This window comes from Mobula birostris, chromosome 4, assembly GCF_030028105.1.
Source record: "Mobula birostris isolate sMobBir1 chromosome 4, sMobBir1.hap1, whole genome shotgun sequence".
NCBI classification, from domain to species: domain Eukaryota; kingdom Metazoa; phylum Chordata; class Chondrichthyes; order Myliobatiformes; family Myliobatidae; genus Mobula; species Mobula birostris.
Genome location: NC_092373.1, coordinates 31,674,574 through 31,696,448, shown reverse-complemented (window position 1 = coordinate 31,696,448; position 21,875 = coordinate 31,674,574). Strand labels below are relative to the sequence as shown.

The window sequence follows — 21,875 nt, the reverse complement described above, 5'->3', positions numbered from 1 at the left end:
TAAAATTGACTCCTTCTACCTTAGGTCATGAACTTGTCAATCACCCTTCGTACTTGGTCATCACCAGTGACGGAAGTTGCAACAAGTAGAACTCTATAATAAACATCATTCTATAATTACAAAAGCCTGAATATATTGATATGTGCATGGAGTTATTAAGGCAGACTTGGGTATCTAGCTGTAGGTGCAGAAATTTACAGACTTAAACATGTGAGTACATCACAAATCATTACAGCCTCCAATTTAAAGTCACAAGACAGGTTTGCAGACGGGTGGCCTGACTGCTTAAATAACAAGCAACTTTGACACATTGTGTTACGCGGCCAGTTTGCCAATTGTGAAACCGTGGCAACAAGCCAGTGGGCAACTGTTGCATTTAATTCAATGAGCATGATTACCACTCAAAACTAGTGAAACAAAATGTCTCTCGGGTGTTATGGTTAGCTGGCAATAGTGCAAATAAATAGCCAAGCTAATCATATTGTAAACGTGCCAACAAGTCCTCGTCAGAAATGGCAGTACTTTGATTAGTGCCAGCAGTTTAGGAGTCCAAAGCTCACCTCCTCCAGTGGACATTGCCATGTAAAATCAGAGACTGGCCTGAGTCAGCGATTGGTCAGAGCAATGTAATAATGTTAATTTCCTACTTTCCCTGTCTTAAATACTGAAAATAATCTGGGAACTGGGAGATGGTGAGAAGCACAAGACATTGCTGACTTTGTGGGCTGTGCAGAACTCTAGAATCGTTTGCTTCTGGAACAGCTTTTTAATTACAAAGTCTCGGACACTATTTGGGATAACATGATCGTTGGAGGGCTGGGAATGAAGAAAGCATGGCAGTGCCTCTTCTTTTTAAGAAGATTGTGGAGATGAGGCACGTCGTCTAAAACTTTGATAAGCTTCCATAGATGTGTGGTGGAGAGTATATTGAATGGTTGTATCATGGCCTGGTATGGAAACACCAATGGCATTTGAAGGAAAATCCTACAGAAACTAGTGGATATGGCCCATTCCATTACAGGTAAAGCCCTCCCTACCTTTCAGCACATCTACATGGAGTGTTGTCACAGGAAAGCAGCATCCATCATCAAGGACTCCCACCACCCAGCCATGATCATTTCTCACTGTTGCCATCAGGAAGAAAGTACTGGAGCTTCAAGACCCACACCAGCAGGTTCAGGAACAATTATTACTTCTCAACCATCAGGTTCTTGAACCAGTGAGGATAACTTCACTCAACTTCACTTGTCCCATCACTGACCTGTTCTCACAACCTATGTACTCACTTTCAATAACTCTTCATCTCATGTTCTCAATATTTATTGCTTACTTATTTACTTTTTTTATTGTCTTTTGTAATTACACAGTCTGTTGGCTTTTACACATTGGTTGCTGTCTGTCCTGTTGGGCGCGGTCTTTTGTTGATTCTATTGTGTTATTTGCACTTACTGTGTATACCTGCAAGAAAATGAATCTCAGGGTTGCACATGGTGACATATACAGTATATACTTTGATAATAAATTGACATTGAATCTCATAGTTCAGCACAAGATACACTGTATCTGAATAAGACATCATGTGACTTGGGTCAAGCCCATGGTATGGAGTGTTGGTGCAGAGGCATTAAGACCAGTGAGGTGGGCAATATTCTCGCCCCAGTAATCTACAAAAAGCAGAGGCATATATGAACACTGGCCTAGTAAATGAGATTTTATACACAAGTGGCAAAAGGCATGAAATTCCTGATGAAAATCTTGCTCCAGGTTTTCAAATATGGAAGTGAACAACTCTGCATGGGATTCATCTCACTTACAGAGAGATCACAATGTAAACCCTCAATGCAAATGCAGATATGATAATCTACGTACATTCTGTATAAAAGCATGTTCACATACACGTGTTTGTGAGAAGGCATGCATGTGTCTTAGGGACAAGGAACAGGTTGTAGGAAGAGGTGGCGTCCATGGAAAAGGACAGGAGGGAAAGGAATTACAGTGTAAGACAGTGTTCTTCAGAACTAGTATTTGCATATGGTTCAGTTGGTAGTTCCACCAAGGTCAGATAGTGTCTGCTTACAGCAGTTAACAGCCCATATTTGAGTTGGCCACAAAAGCATTGACAGATAAAAAGGCTAGTAGTACACTGCACATATGTGATCAAAGCTATAGAAAAAGTTTTGAAGTCCAGTGTAAGGACTTCCTCATATTCCAATAAGGAAGTCCTATATTGGGTGGACGTGCAATATCCACACAATATGCTAACAAAGAAAAAAATCTGTATCAAAGTGCGATATATAATTTACAAATTCAATTGTATGAAATAAGATATATACATAAAATGGACAGTATATTCAGTAAACTACAGTACAAAATAAAAAATACAATGTAAAGTAAGCATACATGAACAAACACATTAAATAGACAAGAGCATAAAATACAGTGCATATCATAATTGATATACACACAAATAATTTGCACACTCAAAGGATATGCACCAATGTCCAGACACATATTCACTACGAAAGTAATTTTATCCTAGGTTGCCTGGCAGATAAAATTCAGCAGGATTGCAAAAAAATATATTGTGCACAATTCTACTAGTTTCTCAGGACACAAACTAGGTAAAAGCTGACTCCAATGTTCTCCAGACCCAGCCTAAATATGCTAACGTTAAAACAAAAAAATCGGAAAATGTAAATATCTCATTTTAAAGGGAAATGCCTTTTAATTTGTATACCCAATTATCAAAACTAAAATCAGTAGTTGTTGATTGACTGAAGTGAACAAGGCTTTGTACAGAATCTCAATGTCACTTATTTCTACGCTGGAATCCGTTTTCCAATATTGTTGTGTCGTGAATGAATATTTATTGAATTTTTAATGACGTTCATCCTTTGGGCCTGTATTCATTCGAATTAAGAAGAATGAGGGGTGACCTCATTGAAACCTATCGAACGGTGAAAGGCCTTGATAGAGCCGATGTGGAGAGGATGTTTCCTATGGTGGGACATTCTAAGACCAAAGGACACAGCCTCACAATAGATGAGTGTCCTTTTAGAAAAGAACTGAGGAGGAATTTCTTTAGCCAGAAAGTGGTGAATCTGTGGAATTCATTGCCACATGCAGTTGCGGAGGCCAAGTCTTTATGGATATTTAAGGCAGAGGTTGATAGATTCTTGATTGATCAGGGCATGAAGGGATATGGGGAGAAGGCAAGAGGTTGGGGCTGAGAGGAAAACTGGATCAGCCATGATGAAATGGCAGAGCAGACCCGATGGGCCAAATGGCCTAATTCTGCTCCTATATCTTATGGTCTTATGGTCTTAATAATCACACCTAGTCTAGAAATAATGCTCCTTCACAGGAAGATCTTCTGATTTCATTTTCAGTTTGCTTTACATTGAATGAAACTAAAATGAGGCACATTTTAGGTTTTTCACTAGAAATCTAATCTCAATGCTTAACTGGGCTTTTGGCCTTATGCCTGGATTCCAATAATAGAAATCATGTGGAGCCCACTTACTCAGTATGATATAGTTATGTACAATTGTTGAGCATATTATATGTCTGAATTGGTCTTTGCATAAAAAACTGTTTATTAAAGATGCATCCCTACAGAGTTGATTAACTTCTAACATGCATCTTTTTGCTAATTATATAGGTATAATATTATCAAATGTTATTACAGAGGCAATTGTTAAAAATCTGCCTTTATTGCCCTGCTAGCAACCGGACGTATTTTGAGCAGGGTTATGTGCAGACAACATGGATAACAATCACAGCACTGTATGTGTAAGATATAGGACACATGTTGCTTGTGATCTGCTTGTACTGGAATGTTACCAGATTTTCAGCATTAGTCTCCGCCAGGTAAGCTCAGGACTACTCCATCACAGAATCAGTCCTCTACTCAGCTTCAAGTGCTCAGGCTCAGTGCCCAGTCCATTGCAAAATATGTTTGCTGCTGTTGGATTTTCCTCTCAGCTCTCTACCTGAACATCAGCAATATGAAATACTGCAAACAGCTAGTTAGAGTCTGAATGATCAACCCAAATTGTGTTCCCAAAACCAGGCACTGGAGAGATTAAGTTTGGTATTGATGAAATTAAAAAAAAAGAGATTGACAACTTTGAAAAGGTGGTGTTCAGATTTTGCAATGAAATGTTTTGCTTGGATTCAGAATTCCATACAATGGGAGTGTATGGGATGTGGTTTGCTCCACTGGAATTTTATACTTGGATACAATTATCCTTGAATCAGCTATAGGTTTATCTTAAGTCAGCTAGATCCTAAAAACGGACTGGGCTTTTGCTTATAGTGACTGTGAGGGGAGATTCTCAACATTGTTTCTATGAATAATCAGTGTTTATAATTACCATATCATAAAATGGGAAAAGGGCTGTGGGATTATCATGCATTCATTATTATTTGATGAATTGCGTATTGTTTGATCATGACATCCTTAATCGGAGTGCTTTTCCTAGAGCGAGAGACAATGTAACAATTGTCATAAAACTGTCAGCAGGCCAAACAATTGCTTCCCAAAGGAAGGAGACAGAAATGTGAAAGGTCTGATTCAGACCAGGTGGCAATGGAGACACCAAAACCAAAGGAGGCATTTTGAAACCTATAGAAAATGGTTTCTTAAAAAAAACATGAGAAGTTATGGAAGTCTCTATTGTAAACAGGACTATGTCACATCACAATAGTGATTAATGCGGGCAGTGGTCAGTGTGCCTGCCGTTCAGTGGGACATTTCAATAGTTACAGACTCCAGCCAGCAGAACAATGCAGTGACTGCAGATTCCGGTCAATAGAACTATTCAGTGACTGCAAGTTCAGGGATGTGAAACAATGAGTGACAGGGAAGTCACCGCTTCCAACCACCATCTCAGGTTAGACTATAGAATGGGTCCCAATTATAGCACTGACTCTAATTCTCACAGTTAAGAACTACGCTGTAAGCATGCTTGGTGCTGGAAAGTGCCATCAGTCAGACTGCGAATCGCGGCATTTAACTTACACCTCCCTCCCCCCACAACCCATCCCCAATTTGGTCGGGGTAGGGGAGATTTAAAAATTGAACTTCTGCTGCAGGGGAAAAATTCTAAATGGCCATTTTAACATCAGCAATGCTGAAAAGGGAAAATATTGGATTGGCTACCTCTTCTATATTTCTCCAAAATATAACTCTCCATTAACTACATAGTTACTAACAAGGAACATTATATGCTGTCAAATTAGAACTGTATTAACATGGCAACCACTGTATCCCAGCATGTGACATTAAAGCTATGCAAGAACTACCACTAAACAAAGCTGCAGCTATTGCTTTGTAATCATGGAAAAAGTAGTTAATGACACCACAATTGATATGGTGTTGTACAGTAGATGATTGCCGGAATTTTGGATTACGTTCTTGTTTCTGCAGGGGAAAAATTCCTTATACTTGCTGCCTGACACGCTGAGCATTTTCTGCCTTTATTTCTTGTTTCCATAGCTGTACTTCTGTTATATTGCTGAGATAATTGCAACCAAAAAGATAACAAAAATCATAACTGAATTGATTTTAATTAAAAGAATCTGAAAGTGTTCACCAAATGCAAACAAAATACCAAGCAATTTTCACGGAAAAGAAAAAAAGACAGCACTGTTTGCATTGAATGAAGGTTGCTAGGCTTCCAGTCAGAACTAAAACTTCTTTGATTCTATTTTTCTTTAAAACTGGAGGTGTGAAAGGTAGGTAAGGGGACCAGTGTTTATTCTGGAATACAAAAGGGTCCTATTCTGGCTTTGTCCTACATTCATAAGAAAGATTTTTTTCTCCTGGATCAGGGAGAGATTGCTCCTTTTCAAAAGCAAGACATAGGTGACTAAGATCAGATTGAAAGCTAACGTCCAATCCGAGCCTCACACAAGGTGCCATCGCTTGCTTTTATCACCTCACAGCTGCAAAGGAATAATACAGCTCTACACTATCCTCAGATAACTATCAAATATTTCCAAGCGTTATCTGAAGACCTCCTACTTGCAGCTGTCTGTGTGTGTGAGTGCATACTCCTGGCCTTCATCCAGCAGGATACAGTACTCGGTAACATAAATCTATGCTAGGCTCAACCTTACCAAGAGTCCTCACAAGCAGCCGCACCCCTCTACTTTAAGACACGAATGCATGGTGTTGAATTTAACAGGCAAGCTCATGTAATTATAATTAAAAGCTAACAATCACCACTGATCGAGTGTCTCTGTTTCGGTCTTGATACTGAAAGACTGCCCTCACACAAAGGAGTCGTTCAGTGGGTAACGAGTGGTGCTCATTCATTTCTTTGCCATTTCTTTGCCCCAGATGGAAGAGACAGAGAAAAGGAAACTGCCAGGGGCACTTGAGTCAGTTCCTCGGCAGCGGGCACTTCAGAAAACTCCCTCCAGTCAAAAACGATCAGTGTTCACTCTGCTATAGTCAACTATTAAATATTCCATTCCTGGCTTTCTTTCAGCATTCCTCCTGTATCTCTTGGCATCAGACATTATAATTACCCTGCAACTCTCACATATAGTTCATTATTCTGCCCGAGTTCATGTTTCCCACAGTGTTTACAGCGTTGGTATCACCTGTACATCAACAATAAAGAGACACAATTCTACAACTCTCTCCTCAGAGGTTTACAATTCTCCTACAACTGTGATCTTTTACACAAGGAAATAAACTTTTAAGGGCAAATGACAGTTGAGAGAGCAGAGGGTTGAGCATTATAAAAATCAGTGCAATTTGCCCACTCTATCACACAAGCCCAAATCAACAAGGGGCCATTCATATATTAGCAACTCACCCCAGAAGCACCTATTTTGTGATTTGGATCAGGCCTGTGGACCTGATTGGCAACACAAATTAGATGAGATTTTCATCTGAATTGGTTTGACATCTTATATGATCATTGTACCGCAAAACTATTTTACAAATGAGCTGTCAAGTTTCCTAATCCTCCCTCAAAGTTCACTGTGAGGGACACTTCCTCTTAGCACTGCACCCTGAAATAAACAAAGATCATAGAAGTGAAGCACAGCATTCAGGATGATTCCTTAATACTGTCGCACAATGGTTATAATGGAGTTAAGTTGGCAATTTTCCACACTGGAATGCCTGATATTAGTACTATTGATTAGCTCTCAATTACTCTAATTTTTCTTCGATAAATATTTGAAATAAGTAATGACACCAAAGAGAACCTCGATTAAATAAAAAGGAAATGTGTCCAAGGGCTCCATTCAGACATAGACATGTAATTACGACACGGTATGGTGTCTTACATGATGCATCCAAGAAGGTATGCCCTTTTCTCCTATCCACCATCAGGGAAGAGATACCAGAGCCTGAAGACCCACACTGAATGATTCAGAAACAACTTCTTCCACTCTGCCATCAGAATTCCGAATGGTCCATGAATCCATGAACGACTTTGCTATTTCTTTTGATTGTGCAATTTATGTATTTTGTGATTTATCATATTTTATAAATTTGCATTGTACTGCTGCTGCTAAACAACACATTTCATATCATCCAATTTAGTGACAATAAATCTGATTCCGATTCTGATATTAGCTAATTTACTTCCATGCTATAAACTGTTCCCTCTTCAAATATACTTTTCTAACTTTATGAAGTAATGAAAATATTTTTAAAATTTCAACAACAGATACCTTCCTTTCAGCACTCTCTCATGGATCGATTAAATGCCCTGAGTGAGTTCATTCATAACATCACTGCTATACTGAGACCAATCAGAATTTGGCAATGCACAATTTTAAGCACTGGGCATCCCAGTTGAAATCTGCTTTTAAATGAACTAGTTATCAATTAGTGTGGGTTGGTCTTCATTCGTAGTTTTTAAAAGCAAATATAATCAGTTCAGATTTTTCACTAAAACCAGCTTATTTATAGAATCTTCGTCTTTTGCCACCAGCTTTTACGTTCCCTTCAACTAACATACAATCCTGATTTAGAAATGCATCTCAAGCCCTTCAGTATTGCTGGGTATAAATCCTGAAACTGTCCACCATCAAGATGAGCCCTAAAGCAGGCGTCGCATACACGAGAAAGTCTGCAGTTGCTGGAAATCCAAAGCAACACAGACAACACGCTGGAGGAACTCAGAAGGTCAGGCAGCATCAGGAATGGCGGAGGGACTTGTCCCAAAATGTCAACTGATTATTCTTTTCTATGTATCCTGCCTGGCCTGCTGAGTTTCTCCAGCATTTTGTGTGTGTTGCTAAAGCAGACATATCAAATTGGGTTGAGTGATTGTTTCTATGTCCATGTCAAATGTAATTCTCTGAATACTTGGCTCTATCTATTATCAACACACCATCTCTGAAGCTGCTGACAGAGGAATTCAGTGTGTAAAACAGACTAGCCAACTCATGTCCATAAACTATACTATAACTGCTTAAAACAGACACATTTAAATGTAAAATAATAGTCAAAACTTTATTTGTGTTTAGCCTGCATAATCTTCAAAGGCGCTGTAAGAATCTTATAGTGCTGATGTTTCCAATGTTTATTTTAATTACTGTAGATGTCCCAATAATCAATATTGTACAAAGCTGCATACTTTAACATGGAATTAAAATGGTCTGGCAATTGCTGATCAAGATAATTAACAGGACTAGATTACATTCATTTCCCTGCTTCAGTGTTCAATGTGTGCATTATTAATCATTCATAACGAGAATGTTATTTATTAAGTTCTCTTGTTTTGTTCTGGAATGCAAAAGTGATGAAAATTATTCTGACTTGACTATGTATTGCTGTGAATGTCAATACTGTCCAGCAATGCAGATTGATATAATGCATCCCAAACCAGATTCTCTATTGCAACCTAAGTCACAGAAGACACAGCATTCAGCTAACAGTAAATTAACAAAGTTAACAAATCTCCTCTTTTAGTAGTAAGGTTTTTCCTTAAGTGCATGGCTTGTCATGCCATTTGGAAGATACTTTTGTTATTTTATAATATTTTACACATCGACAAGTGCAGAAAAGAAATACAAAACATAATTAAAGGAATAAGGATACTGAGAGAAATGAAGGTTTGTTTCAATTTCAACCAAAATTAGGTGATCTAATAGTAAAATCCAATATGATAGAATGTCCTGGTATAATAAATCAACCAATCAAATGTTATAAATTTAATATCACCACTGAAAAACTGAAGGAACATGCTAAGTTTTTGTAAATATCCTTTGGGCTGTTAGGATATGACAAACTGGATGAGGTGTATAAAAAAACACATCTGCTTTTATTGCATATACTGTAGATCATGCAGTAAAATAATGTTACACGTAACTTTGGTTGTTCTGATTTCTGGTGCAATTCCTGTCTACTGGACTAGATCACAAACTTCCAGTTGCGACTCATGACCAAGGGTGCTACTTCTCCGCCATATATCATACACAGTCTTGACCTAGGTACAGAAACTGCATCAAACATTCATGACCTCTGACCGTTGTGGTTCACTAACAGTAAATTTTGGAATATATCACACAAAATAAACGAATGGTGGGACGGTGGTTTGTATTTTTGCTGGCTCACCCACATTGACAGTAGGTGTATTCTGTGGCACCAACGATAACTGTGACTAGGGCTCGGATGCAGTGCAGTATCCACATTACCTCAAACTGTCTTGTTTATCTCTAACCTGCCTCCATTTCTTTCCACCACTCTTTATTCTCTACCCTCTCTCACTGCGGTGATTGCATTTTCCCTTTTCCAACATGGCTATCTGGGTGGGTGCTCTTTAACATTACTGAACGCTCACCTTAACTTCAAATTTTTAAAAAATGCTTTCAAGTGCCAAAAAAAAACATTTCTTAAAGGGACAACATTGAACTTCACTTCTTTTTAATGTTAGTCACACCATTTATCACACGGAATATGGATTACGTTTCATTGCTGGCAATGGTGGCAGAAGGAAAATTCATAATAAATGTTAAAAAGAGAAGTGGATGAGTGCTTGAAAAATTAAGATTAGCTTTAGCTTTGTCACATGTACATCGAAACATACAGTGAAATACAAACTCTACTGTCAAGATGAAGCCACACTCAGGTTGGAGGAACAACACCTTATATTCCATCTGGGTATTTATTTATTTATTTTTCTTTCCCCTTTTTTTCACTTTTTCCTCCCTTTGTCCCTCTCACTATAACTCCTTGCCCATCCTCTGGGCTTCTCCCCCCTCCCCCTTTCTTTCTCCCTAGGCCTCCCGTCCCATGATCCTCTCCCTTCTCCAGCCTCATATCCCTTTACCAATCAACTTTCCAGCTCTTAGCTCCATCCCTCCCCCTCCTGTCTTCTCCTATCATTTTGGATCTCCCCCTCCCCCTCCCACTTTCAAATCTCTTACTATCTGTTCTCTCAGTTAGTCCTGACGAAGGGTCTCAGCCCGAAACGTCAACTGTACCTCTTCCTATAGATGCTGCCTGGCCTGCTGCGTTCACCAGCATTTTTTATGTGTGATACAGTGAAATGCGTGGTTTTGCATCAAATCAAATCAGTGAGGATTGTGCTGGGGGCAGTGAACAATCATTACCACATTTCCAGTGCCAGCAGAGTTTGCCCACAGTTAACTAACCCATATGCCTTTGGAAGGTGAAAGGAGATTGGAGTACTGGAAGGAAACCCATGAGGTCCCTGGGAGAGAGGACTGACTCCTTACACACAGTAGCAGTGAGAATTGAACCCTGATCGGTGATTACAACTGCTGTAAAAGTGATTGAACTAACTGCTGCTTTACTGTGGTGCCCATTTTACTTTAATTAGAACTTCAGATTCCCCTGCTGCAGGTAAACAAATATAAATTGAATGGGATTAAGGTGATGGCTCTAATCATCAATGCAAGAAGAGTTACTGTTTGGCTGCTATAAATCAACCAACACAACCTAAGAGTGTACTGGAGGTGGCCACAGTGTAGCCACGCATTCCAGCGCCAAAATAGCACGCCTACCCAGTTCGCTTAACAACACAAGCATTAAAGTATGCTCTGAAATACATTATGATTTTGTCACTGAAGCACTGAAACAAGCCCAATAAAAAATTGACATTTTTATTTAAATAAACGAAACAAATTTTAAGTCAGGTGAAAGAAATCTATTTGGAACCTTGAGGAGATCATTTCCCGTGTGAATATTCTTACAGAAATTTAACCTAAGATACATGCAAACAAATAGTTTTACTAGAGCTACCACTTTAGTATTCTGATAACCATGTCTAAAAATTGTAGTCAGATCTATTATGTTAATAGCCTGTCCAACCAAAGACATTAATAACATGGTGTACTTTGTAGATAAACCTTTTGACAACTAATGCTCATATGTCCAGAGATATTATCTAGTTCAATGTTACAATATTTGATTTGTGTCATGAGTCATGTAGCAATGTGACAGAACAGCCATAAATTTCCTATCTCCACCCCCCCACCAACCTCTCCACCATGCCAAACTGCATTGTAAAGTAAAATTATCCTGTGTTGGTGTTGTGAAGTGTCACCCACTATTATAAACATTGTGGGCAGACTATCCCAGCTGAGCTAATCAATTATCTTCATAGCTGAGTTTTTACTTATTAATTTAACTAACTGTTTGAATGCTAAGCGACAACCAATCAAGGTATTACTTGAAGAGTTAGGAGAAGTTGCACAGTTTAAAATTTGAAGGGTAAATTACAACTGGTGTCCCAAAACGATACTTGGGTGTGAAAACAAGGATATTAAACACTTTAGACTAGCATCTAGTAATCTGCCAAGATATATGTATAACATTTTGACAAGACAATGATTTTATTTTGATTCACTGGGCATACTTTTAGAAAAATGAGGTTTACCTTGCCTACTTTCTGACCATATCTTGGTGATAAAATCAACAATTTTCATATTCAGATTTATTTCAAAGTTCAAAGTAAATTTATTATCAAAGTACATATATGTCACCATATACAACCCTGAGATTCATTTCCTGTGGGCATAGTCAATAACTTCAATAACCTTAATAGAATCAATGAAAGACAGCACCCAACAGTGCAGACAAACAGTGTGCAAAATACAACAAACTGTGCAAACACAAAAGAAAAATAAATAAATAAACAAACAATAAATATCAAGAACATGATACGAACAGTCCTTGAAAATGAGTCCATAGGTTGTGAGAACAGTTCAGTGATAGGGCAAGTGAAGTTGAGTGAAGTTATCCGCTCCGGCTCAAGAGCCTGATCGTTGAGGGGTAATAAATGTTCCTGCATCTGGTGGTATGAGTCCTGAGGCTCTTGTACCTTCTTCCTGATGGGAGCAGCAAGAAGAGTGCATGACCTGGGTGGTGGTGGGACCCTGATGATAGATGCTGCTTTCCCACAACAATGCTCCATGTCGATCTACTCAAAGGTTGGGAGGGCTTTATCCGTAATGACTGGACCGTATCCACTACGTTTTGTAGGATTTTCCTTTCAAGGGCATTGGTGTTTCCATACCAGGCTGTGATGCAACCAGTCAATATACAGCACCATCCACAACACATCAATAGCAGTTTGTCAAAGTTTATCACATGTACATCAAAACATACAGTGAAATGTGCTGTTTGCATTTAACAACCAACACAATCTAAATGTGTGCTAAGGGCAAGCCGACAAGTGTCACCACACACTGCAGCACCAACAGAGCATGTCCAGCATGTCCACAGGACAACAGCAACAAAACAACAACGGCAAAACAAGCCCCGGTGCTCCCTCCCAACACAGACATGCAGTCAGCAAGATAGTCCTCACACACTGTATTCTTCATGCAAAGACATAACAGACATTTTTTTTATAATCGGAAGCAACTTCGATACAGGAAAGAGGTAAAGGAATTTGGGGGAGAACAAGATTGGAAGGGTGATTGAAGTCAATATCTTAAATGATATGCAGAAACATGAAGGTGTTGTGAAAGCGCATTTGAGTGAAGGTGTTTCAAGGGTAACCTTTGACTGTCGAGAACAGTGGACCAAAAACAAGCCTCCCTTAAGACACGAAGGAAAAGAATTTAGAATCCCCCACCCCACCGCCACACTGTAAGTGAAATCAAGATAAGGGTTTGAAACTGTGGACCCCAAGGTCTAAAAGAGATTGATTGGCTAAGTACAATAAAAATATAGTCGAATAAACACGTGCACAATTAATGTACTTAGTTGTGTGCAAGGGGAATCAGTTCAAGGATTCTGGATTGTCTCAATGGTGCTGGCAGTCAGGATGGTATAGAAAGGAGATCGCAATTCACTGGGACAAGGCAAAGGAATGGTGGGAACATAAGTGAGCAATTGTTCACATATTCAAAGGGCAAATTTTAAAATTGACTCATTGTTGAAATCCAGCCTTGGGACTAAAAGGAAAAACAAAGTTATAGGTTAGTAATTAGTCCAGAAGAAGCAGGGCATCTGAAGGCACATTCCCAATTGGGAAACTTTGCACTTGTTGATATTTTACCTTACTAAGTACAGTAGCCGGTGCATAGGTCTTTGACTCATCTGGGACATGATCAGTCAAGTCTAACTTCAAAAATAGTTACAGGTGGAAACAGTTGAGTCAAACAAAGTATGACCCACCATCATTATTCCAGTCAATACAATGATTATATTTCACTTTACCATCCAAAAAGATTGGACAAACAACATTTGAAGAATAAGAAATTTATATTGTCTTTGACTAGTAGTGTGAATTAATGTAAAATAAAACTAGGGGTTTTGGCTAATTTGTGCTTTTCCAATAATGAAGCAGTGAAAGATGACTACTTGGACATCACCAGAGTCATTTTATCATGCCAGTAATTCACTGGAATATTTCATTAGCAGAATGTCAGAGGTGTGAATAAGCATTGCTGTCTAGAGGATAGTCTGGTTCGATTCAGTGTTGTGTTTGTGTCAATTAAAACAATAGTCCACAAGTGTGTGCAATTGGCACCATTCAAAGATCTGTTTATAAAGTATGAAAATAGTTATGAATAAACTCTTCTCAGGCTTCCAGCTGGGTACAGGTATTGATTATAACTGACACTTAGATAACAAACTCTGCCATCTTCACCAGGGAAGATCCTGGGTATGTCTAGTCCGGTGGTATTTATACCCCAGTAGTCCGTCCATTCTGATTGGTTAGTCCTTATCCAATCAGGTTTCCATTCTCCCACCTTGTTTACAATCGAATTCCAGACACCTTCGTCTTTGGTAAATACAGGAGAGCCGGACCGGGGTGGGGGGGGGAGGTATAAATACCACCAGAGTAGACATACCCAGGCATCATCTCCAAAGAGGATGGCAGAGGTTATCATTAAAATGCCAGTTATAATCACTATCTTATCCTAGCTGGAAGCCCGAGAAGAGTTTATTCATCATATATGCTGGGAAAGCACTAGATCCTTTTTTTTAAATGAAAATAGTTGTCTGACTGAGTGACAATCAACTATAAATAGTGAGGAGCAGAAAAAGGGGACATTCCTATTTGGGAAAGTGGTAAAAACTATCACTTTATGGGTCACTCTAAAAATTCATAACTCTTCAACTTCTCCTTTCTAGGATGCCTTAAGAAAATATAAAAAGACAAAATTGTTGGATATACATGTGGACATTTATAGTGTATTTATGCAATGCCCCTCATAGGATTATTTAACACACTATTTCAATCTTTGACTCTTCGTATCAAAGATTTTGACCTCTACTCAAAAAGTGAATAAAGAATGTAAGTGAACTAACTTCTTTCATAACCAATTATGAACAAACTCGGTGATGAAGTGAGCTAGATTCATGATGATTCATAGTGATTGGTTATTTCTTCCATATTCTTCAGGTTATGGAGTTTCTGCAACTGGCGTTTTTATCTACAAGGAGTGTTGCTGCAGGAAAGCAGAATCCATCATCAACAACCCTTGCCATTCAGATCAAGCTTTCTTCTTGCTGCTGGTATAGGAGTCTATGGATCCACACCGTCAGACTCAGGAACAGATATTACCCCTCAACTATCAGGCTCTTGAACCAGAGGGGATAACTTCATCACTGAACTATTCCTACAACCTATGAAGTCACCTTCAAGGACTCTTCATCTCATGTTCTCACTACGTATTGCTTATATATTATTATTATTTTGGGTCTTTTTCGGTATTTGCACTGCTTGTTGTCTTTTGCACATTGGGTGATTGTCTGTCTTGCTGTGTGCAATTTTTAATTGATTCTATTGTGTTTCCTTATATTTATTGTGAATGCCCTAACAACATGAATCTCAGGGTAGTACAAGGTATATTTTGATAAATTTGCTTTGAACTCTGATGGTCCCAGAAATATCTGCATTCATGATCAAGCTAAGTTTGGATTCATTTTCCCTCAAAGTTCCAGAAAGTAATTTACATATCGCTAAATATTATATCAATGAAGAACCAAGATAATTCACCAATAATATACTTTTAGATGATTTTGCTTAAAGTGAATTCTTCACATATTTATGATTTTGATTAATTTTCCTGAAAATAGGTTCAACAAAAACAAGGAAATGTTTTTAAATGAGATTGTCTCTTTCACTGTCTGCAAGTAACCTGGTTTCAAGTAACTGAAAAGATCATAAAACCTACACATTTGCTGGTTATAGTGGCCCATTTCTTGGTCAATTATAGGTAAATTATGTGTGTTCAAAAGCTCTCAAAACATGCTTTTTTATTGTCCTTACTCTCACAAAAGAAGCTTCATTTTAAGATTGTTCTGGAAGAGCCACAAATAGGCACAAGTAGCATTTACTTGCTGTGATGAATAACCTGGTTCAATAATTTGCCCACTTTTATGGGCAGAGCCACATTCCACCATGGTCTTTACTTTGAAATTGAGATAGATTATTGCAGAAACTGGATTTGAACTAAAAAAAAATGTGCTTAAAATTGTGCAATCTTTTGCAATGCAGTGACTTATTTTAATGCTTCGAGAACACATTCAACCTACTGGAAACCCTGGAAAGCCCTGGGCCTAAGCATGTGTTTTGTGCTTGTATGTGTGCGAGATCTCTGGCCTTGAAATACATTGTGCAAATATTAGCATAAGAATGCTTAAGGGATTCATATGAAATTCCCTTGACTGCTATTTAGATAACCCACTTAGAATTAATAGATTAACATTTTCATTAGAATATGAAACAGTAAAATACAATACCAACAAATTAACTATTCTTATGCTACTATTTATACATGGTAATTTCAAAGCCTCTGTTTATTAATAAACTTTTGAAGATAAAGACTCGTTGTGAGGATTAATCGGAATCATTGCAAAATTTCATCTTTTAAGAGAGACCTGATGTCGAGACTCCCTCTTTAAAGGGTGAAACCATACTGTGCTATATTAACATACAAATGCATGAGGACTTTTGAATGAAATTCCTTTGTCCACTCCCTTAATGTAATGGCTTGCCTCTGCAATAATCATATGATGCAATCTCACTCCTTACCTAATTCACATACTTTGAATGTGGTAACCATATTCCACTACTTAACAAAACAAATATTAAAAAAAAGTCCGATTGATAAAAGAAATTTATTATCCACATCCGAAAAAAAAACATAATTAGTAAATCCACGCTGAGCCTTGCAGCATTATTAATGCCTACCCTCAGATCCTGCCCCTTTCTCTAGTGATCAATTTCAGGTCACTTTCATTCATTCATCTATCAGGACAACCATCACTCTGTCCTTAGCCTGATTTACCAACAAAGCCATCAGTAATTACATTACTGCAATAAAATAGAATCAACACTTTTGAACGAAAACTAATCAGAACAAGAATAAGCAGATCTCATGATGAATAAATATACATTTTAAGGGGGTGGGGGGAAGAATTCTGATCCCAGTTTTCAATGTCACTCCCACCTAGTGTACAATATAAAAGATTCTAATAGACCTATGGCTTCCTGGACATGGCCTTGACAATGATTAAATATTTGAAGCTGAAATGCAGCCACTTATTTGCCATACCTACAAAATGCATTGTTTATTTTGCCCGCGGCATTTTGTATTATTCATTATTTTGTTATTTTCTTCCATTTGTACCATTCCTGATCTTCTTCACAACCTGCTAGAGCATCTAGTTTGCCTATCTTCTATGACATATGGACCTCTCCAACCTTACCTTAATTACAAGATCAATCGATTACACTCAAATCTGCACCCACTTAATTGCCAGCCCAATTTTGCTGCCAGGTCCTCTCCTTAAGTAATAATCCTGAATGTTGCAGCAAGTCAGGCCACATCAGAAGTAGGAGTTTCTGATTTTACCTTAGATTTCCAGTGTCTACAGCAGCAGTATATCTTGGACTCAGGAAGTGGTCCTTTCTCTTAGCTACAATCTCTTTTCAAAGGTATCTTTATGGTAATGCTGACTGGAGGATGTCCCTTTAAGGGACGTTGTGATTATTTTGTTAACTGTTTCTGTTGGCTGAATAACACAACCAAACTGACCTTACACATCGTGAAATCTGATGTACTGTGATTATTTATAATCAATCTTTGTAGACAATGAATAGTGTTGTTATGACAACCATTATCACATTTTTCTTCCAAATTCCAATCTCCACCCATCTCCCCCAGCAAAACTGAAATGTCGACTCTGTTTCTCTCTGCACAGATGCTGCCTGAATGGACAAGTATTTCTAGAGTGTTCTTCTTTTGCTTCAGGATTTTGGTCTGCAATATTTTAGTTTCCTATTATATCAGACTGTTTTCCTTCGTACATCCAAATCTGTCTTCCCAAAACAATGACAATCAGATTTTTAAACCACAAGAAGGTGGGGAAAAATCTCAGATGATGTTTTATGGACCTAGGACTAAGGTGCCTTATTTCACTTGGGAGGGACCTGTCTCAATTGCTTTGACTTTTACCATCAGTTACACACAGGTTCACTGTACTGGTAACTTTATTTCCCACCTCTGTGCTGTTCCTAGGTTTTGGACTTCCACTCCTCTATCCAACCTATGTGCATCCCTTTGGAGTCACCATTACAAGAAAAGGAGATCTGTTTGAATATGAGAGCAGCTCAAACTCTATTTAACATTGGCCTCTCAACCATTTCACTGGTCTATGCACTCAGGTTGATTTCCCTCAATTCTAGCATTTCCTCCAGTTAAGTCTTATCTTCACCAACTGCATCCCTATCACTACCTCAAGCTGAAACAAACTGTCACTATTTCAGTTACAATTACCTCACAAGCTTTTGTACCCATATCCACGCTCACAAAAGCCACCCAATTCCACATCCAAGTCCACCCATAACTTAGTCACTTGGCACTTAAATTCTCACTCATGAACTTGAAACTTCTTGACTCAAATACAGCAACACTTTCCACCCATTCATCCTTTCTGAAATGCAATTCATTCAAGATTTCAGTACATCTGCCTTCAAAGTAAGTTTATTATCAAATTACGTATATGACACCAAATACTATTCTGGATTCATTTTCTTGTGGGCATTCACAGTAGAACAAAGAAACGCAATAGAATCAATGAAAAACTGCACACAAACCAGTACTCACAAGCAACCGAAGTGCAAAAGAAGACAAACTCCCAAATATAAAAAAAACAAGTAAGTAAATAATATTGAAAACATGAGGTACAGACTCCTTGTAAGTGAGTCTGTCGGTTGTGAAATCAGTTCAGTGTTGAGGTGAGTGAAGTTATCCACACTGGTTTAGGAGCCTGATGGTTGTAGGGTAATAACTATTCCTGAACCTGGAGGTGTGGGACCCAAGTCTCCTGTACCTCCTTTCTGATGGCAGCAGTGGAAAGGACGCATGGCCTGGATAATGAGGGTACTTGATGATAGACGCTGCTTTGCTGCGATGACACTCCACGTAGATGTGCTCAATGGTGGAGAGGCTTTTCCTTGTGATGGATTGGGCTCTATTCACTAACTGTGTCTCACTCTCTCATCACTCCTATTGTTGCTAACAGTCATTGAATCCTAATCTGTCACTTACACAGATTCAAAAAAAATATATTGTCTTTCAAAGATCTGTGTACAAATTCCTTGCAGTGACATTACACATTGAGAAGAAACTTCAGTCCTGGTGCCACTGGGTGTGAACTTCACAAAGTCACCTTTTGATATCAAGTAACTAATTAACATATCTAAACATAAAATATGTGAACTGTACGATTACTCAGTAGCAAGAAGTGATCTATTCTCCTTTATTTGCAGATGAGAAAGGCAATTAAAATCAATAAAAATTCCTTATGATGCAGTCTTTATATTTATCCCATTTTCTACTGGTACTATATTCTATTTGCATCACCAACATAACTATACTCATGTAGCTTAAATAATTGGACAGTGTATAAGCATATTTTTAAAGCTATGTCATTTTAGCTCCAATTAAAAGGTGAGGTTCTGTTACTTAGCTTTGGCAACTGAGTTCTTTGCTAATACCTTTTGTTTCCTTCCACTAGCAATTTACATGTGATTGGGTCTGAACAGTTTCTGTTGAAGGGAGGCAGTCAAAATGGTTTGTGTGTTTTCATAAAAATCATAAAAGAACAAACAGACAGGAGATGACAATACTGGACAACAACAAGAAAAATAATTGCCAGTCTGTGCGAAGAAACGCATGTAATCTGTGCTTCCCATCTGCCTTATGGCACTTAACACAAGAGCAAACAGGACATGAGGATCTACAGTAGCTTTGCTATCAGTTTCTAATCCTATGCTCTCCTCAAAGCTTTGCAATAGCCTTTGAAACCCCAAGTGATAAAGCAAAACAAGTATTTTCAACATACCTGATCATTTATCTGGCATGCAACTAGGTTGTGATCATAGCTTCGTCCAAACCTGATGTATTTGAGCCAGCTCCCTATATCAGGCTGACTGGCATCGATGCAGAACTTCACATTGCCTAACTCATCCAAAACCTGAAAGAAAAATGTTGAGATAAGATCAGTATAGATTGAGTCACAATGGAATCTAGAAATAAACTATATGCCTCACACATCGTTACTTCAATAAGTGGCTCTCTCATACATATGCACATAAAGGCATACATGTTGTTACAGTAAGCATACTTAACAGGGAACATAACATTAATCCCTTTAACCGAATATTGTTTTGGAGTTAAGGCAGCATTTTCTACACATTTCCTGATTAGAGGGGAGTGGAAAAGGAATCATAATTCACCTCTTTCCCTTAGGGTGGAATATAACCCTGACTTTTACTCTCTAAATGTTAGGACCTCACTCCCCTTCATTTCCCCCCAAGAAGTCAATGTCTATGATGCAGAGGTTTCATCTCTATGCAACAACCATTTATAACTACTATGTCATTGTTGTTATGATTTTAAAAAATACTTTCAGCAAAAGATTAACTTCGGCACTAATTTCACATGAACAGATGTTTGATTGCCTGAACATCCACTGAAAAATATGCTGTTCGTTGAAAACACAGTGATAATGGTGGGTTTGCACAAACAATTTATTGCTATGTCTATCCGTAGATTTACATAAGAGGTTGCTGTTGTGCCAACAGCTTCCATCACCATGATTACATTAATTAGATTAAGTAACAATGAACAAATCTATTGTTTATGGGGTTAAAGCAGAAATACAAAACAATAATAAAACATTAAAAGAAAGAAGAGTTTTTTTCTTGTATTTGACAATAATTGCATATGGGAAGAACTGAACTTGATACTAACAGTAATGTAATGACACTTGTTTGTCATTTACACATTCGATCTTTGTGCATATATTAGTCACTGGGCACGGGAGCACACCTACAGATTTACTGTCGCTCTTCTCAGTATAAAAAAAGTACAAAATTTATGCCTACATGTGTAAATATACACAGTTGCACTTCCACCCACCCAGTGAGCAACATTTTATTATATACCACTCACAGCTACTCTTTACACATTCAACGGAAACAGCTATTGAACAAAATCGCTTTATAATGTGTAACCTTCAAAACTTTCACTATCTAACTGTGAATCAGGCTTGAGATTCTGTAAATATCAAGAGGTGGGTAAGCACAAACAATGAACGCTGTGTGTCTGAATTATGAAAATTATTCTTTATCATGAAAACACCCACACATTTTAATAAAAATTGGGAAGAACGGAATGACAAATGCCAAAGTAATTGTCAAGTAAGTTTAATGGGTTGACAGACAATAACCCCAACTATCATATTTTCATTGAAATTTGGAAGACTACGACAACAATTATTAAAACTGAAAATAGAGACAACTGAAAATGAAAGTATCCTGCGCACATCAATGATTAAGTGATCCAATTAGTTGAGATAATTACTTTATTTAAAATATCTCCTTCCCCAGAAATATTATTTTCATAAAATCTATTTGCATTTCGTTGGAGGTACTGGCTTTATCTAGTAACGACTGAAGGTTAAGAGGCTAGTCTCTGTTTACATAACCTTCAAGTACTATAACTAGCAAATCAGACAGCCTCTACGGGAGCTGCTCCAGGTCATTAACTTGCAATAACTTTCAGGGACGCACTACTGTACTGTAAGGTGCTGTTAGATTCATCTTAGCGGGGTAAACGGCCTCCTCTTTTCTCAATTGCGCCCAGTTACTTCAACGTTAATGAAATTATATACAACGAGGGCAACTGTAGAAGACCAGAAACTGCAGCCGTTCAGTCAGTTTGTAGATAAAATAATCGCGGCCTGTAGCACTCTCGGCGTGCGGAGGAGCTGACTGAGCTCACCTTACTTTCCCGATATACACATGGTAGGGAAAGCTGTCGCCGACCGCAGGGGTTTTGAGTCGCGCCTTTTCCAAATATTTAAATATATATTAATTTTAAGCATGTATATTTCAAACCATATA

General features: G+C 38.1%; 1 protein-coding gene across 11 annotated transcripts in view; it reads right to left on the bottom strand.

The window, feature by feature from the left end:
- Positions 1-21,875, bottom strand: part of mecom (MDS1 and EVI1 complex locus) — an 810,949-nt gene that overhangs the window by 84,879 nt on the left and 704,195 nt on the right. For all 11 annotated transcript variants that reach the window (XM_072255092.1, XM_072255099.1, XM_072255094.1 and 8 more), the window contains exon 3: positions 19,811-19,942. In XM_072255092.1, the coding sequence (XP_072111193.1) occupies positions 19,811-19,942 (132 nt within the window). The remainder of the gene's footprint in view (positions 1-19,810; positions 19,943-21,875) is intronic.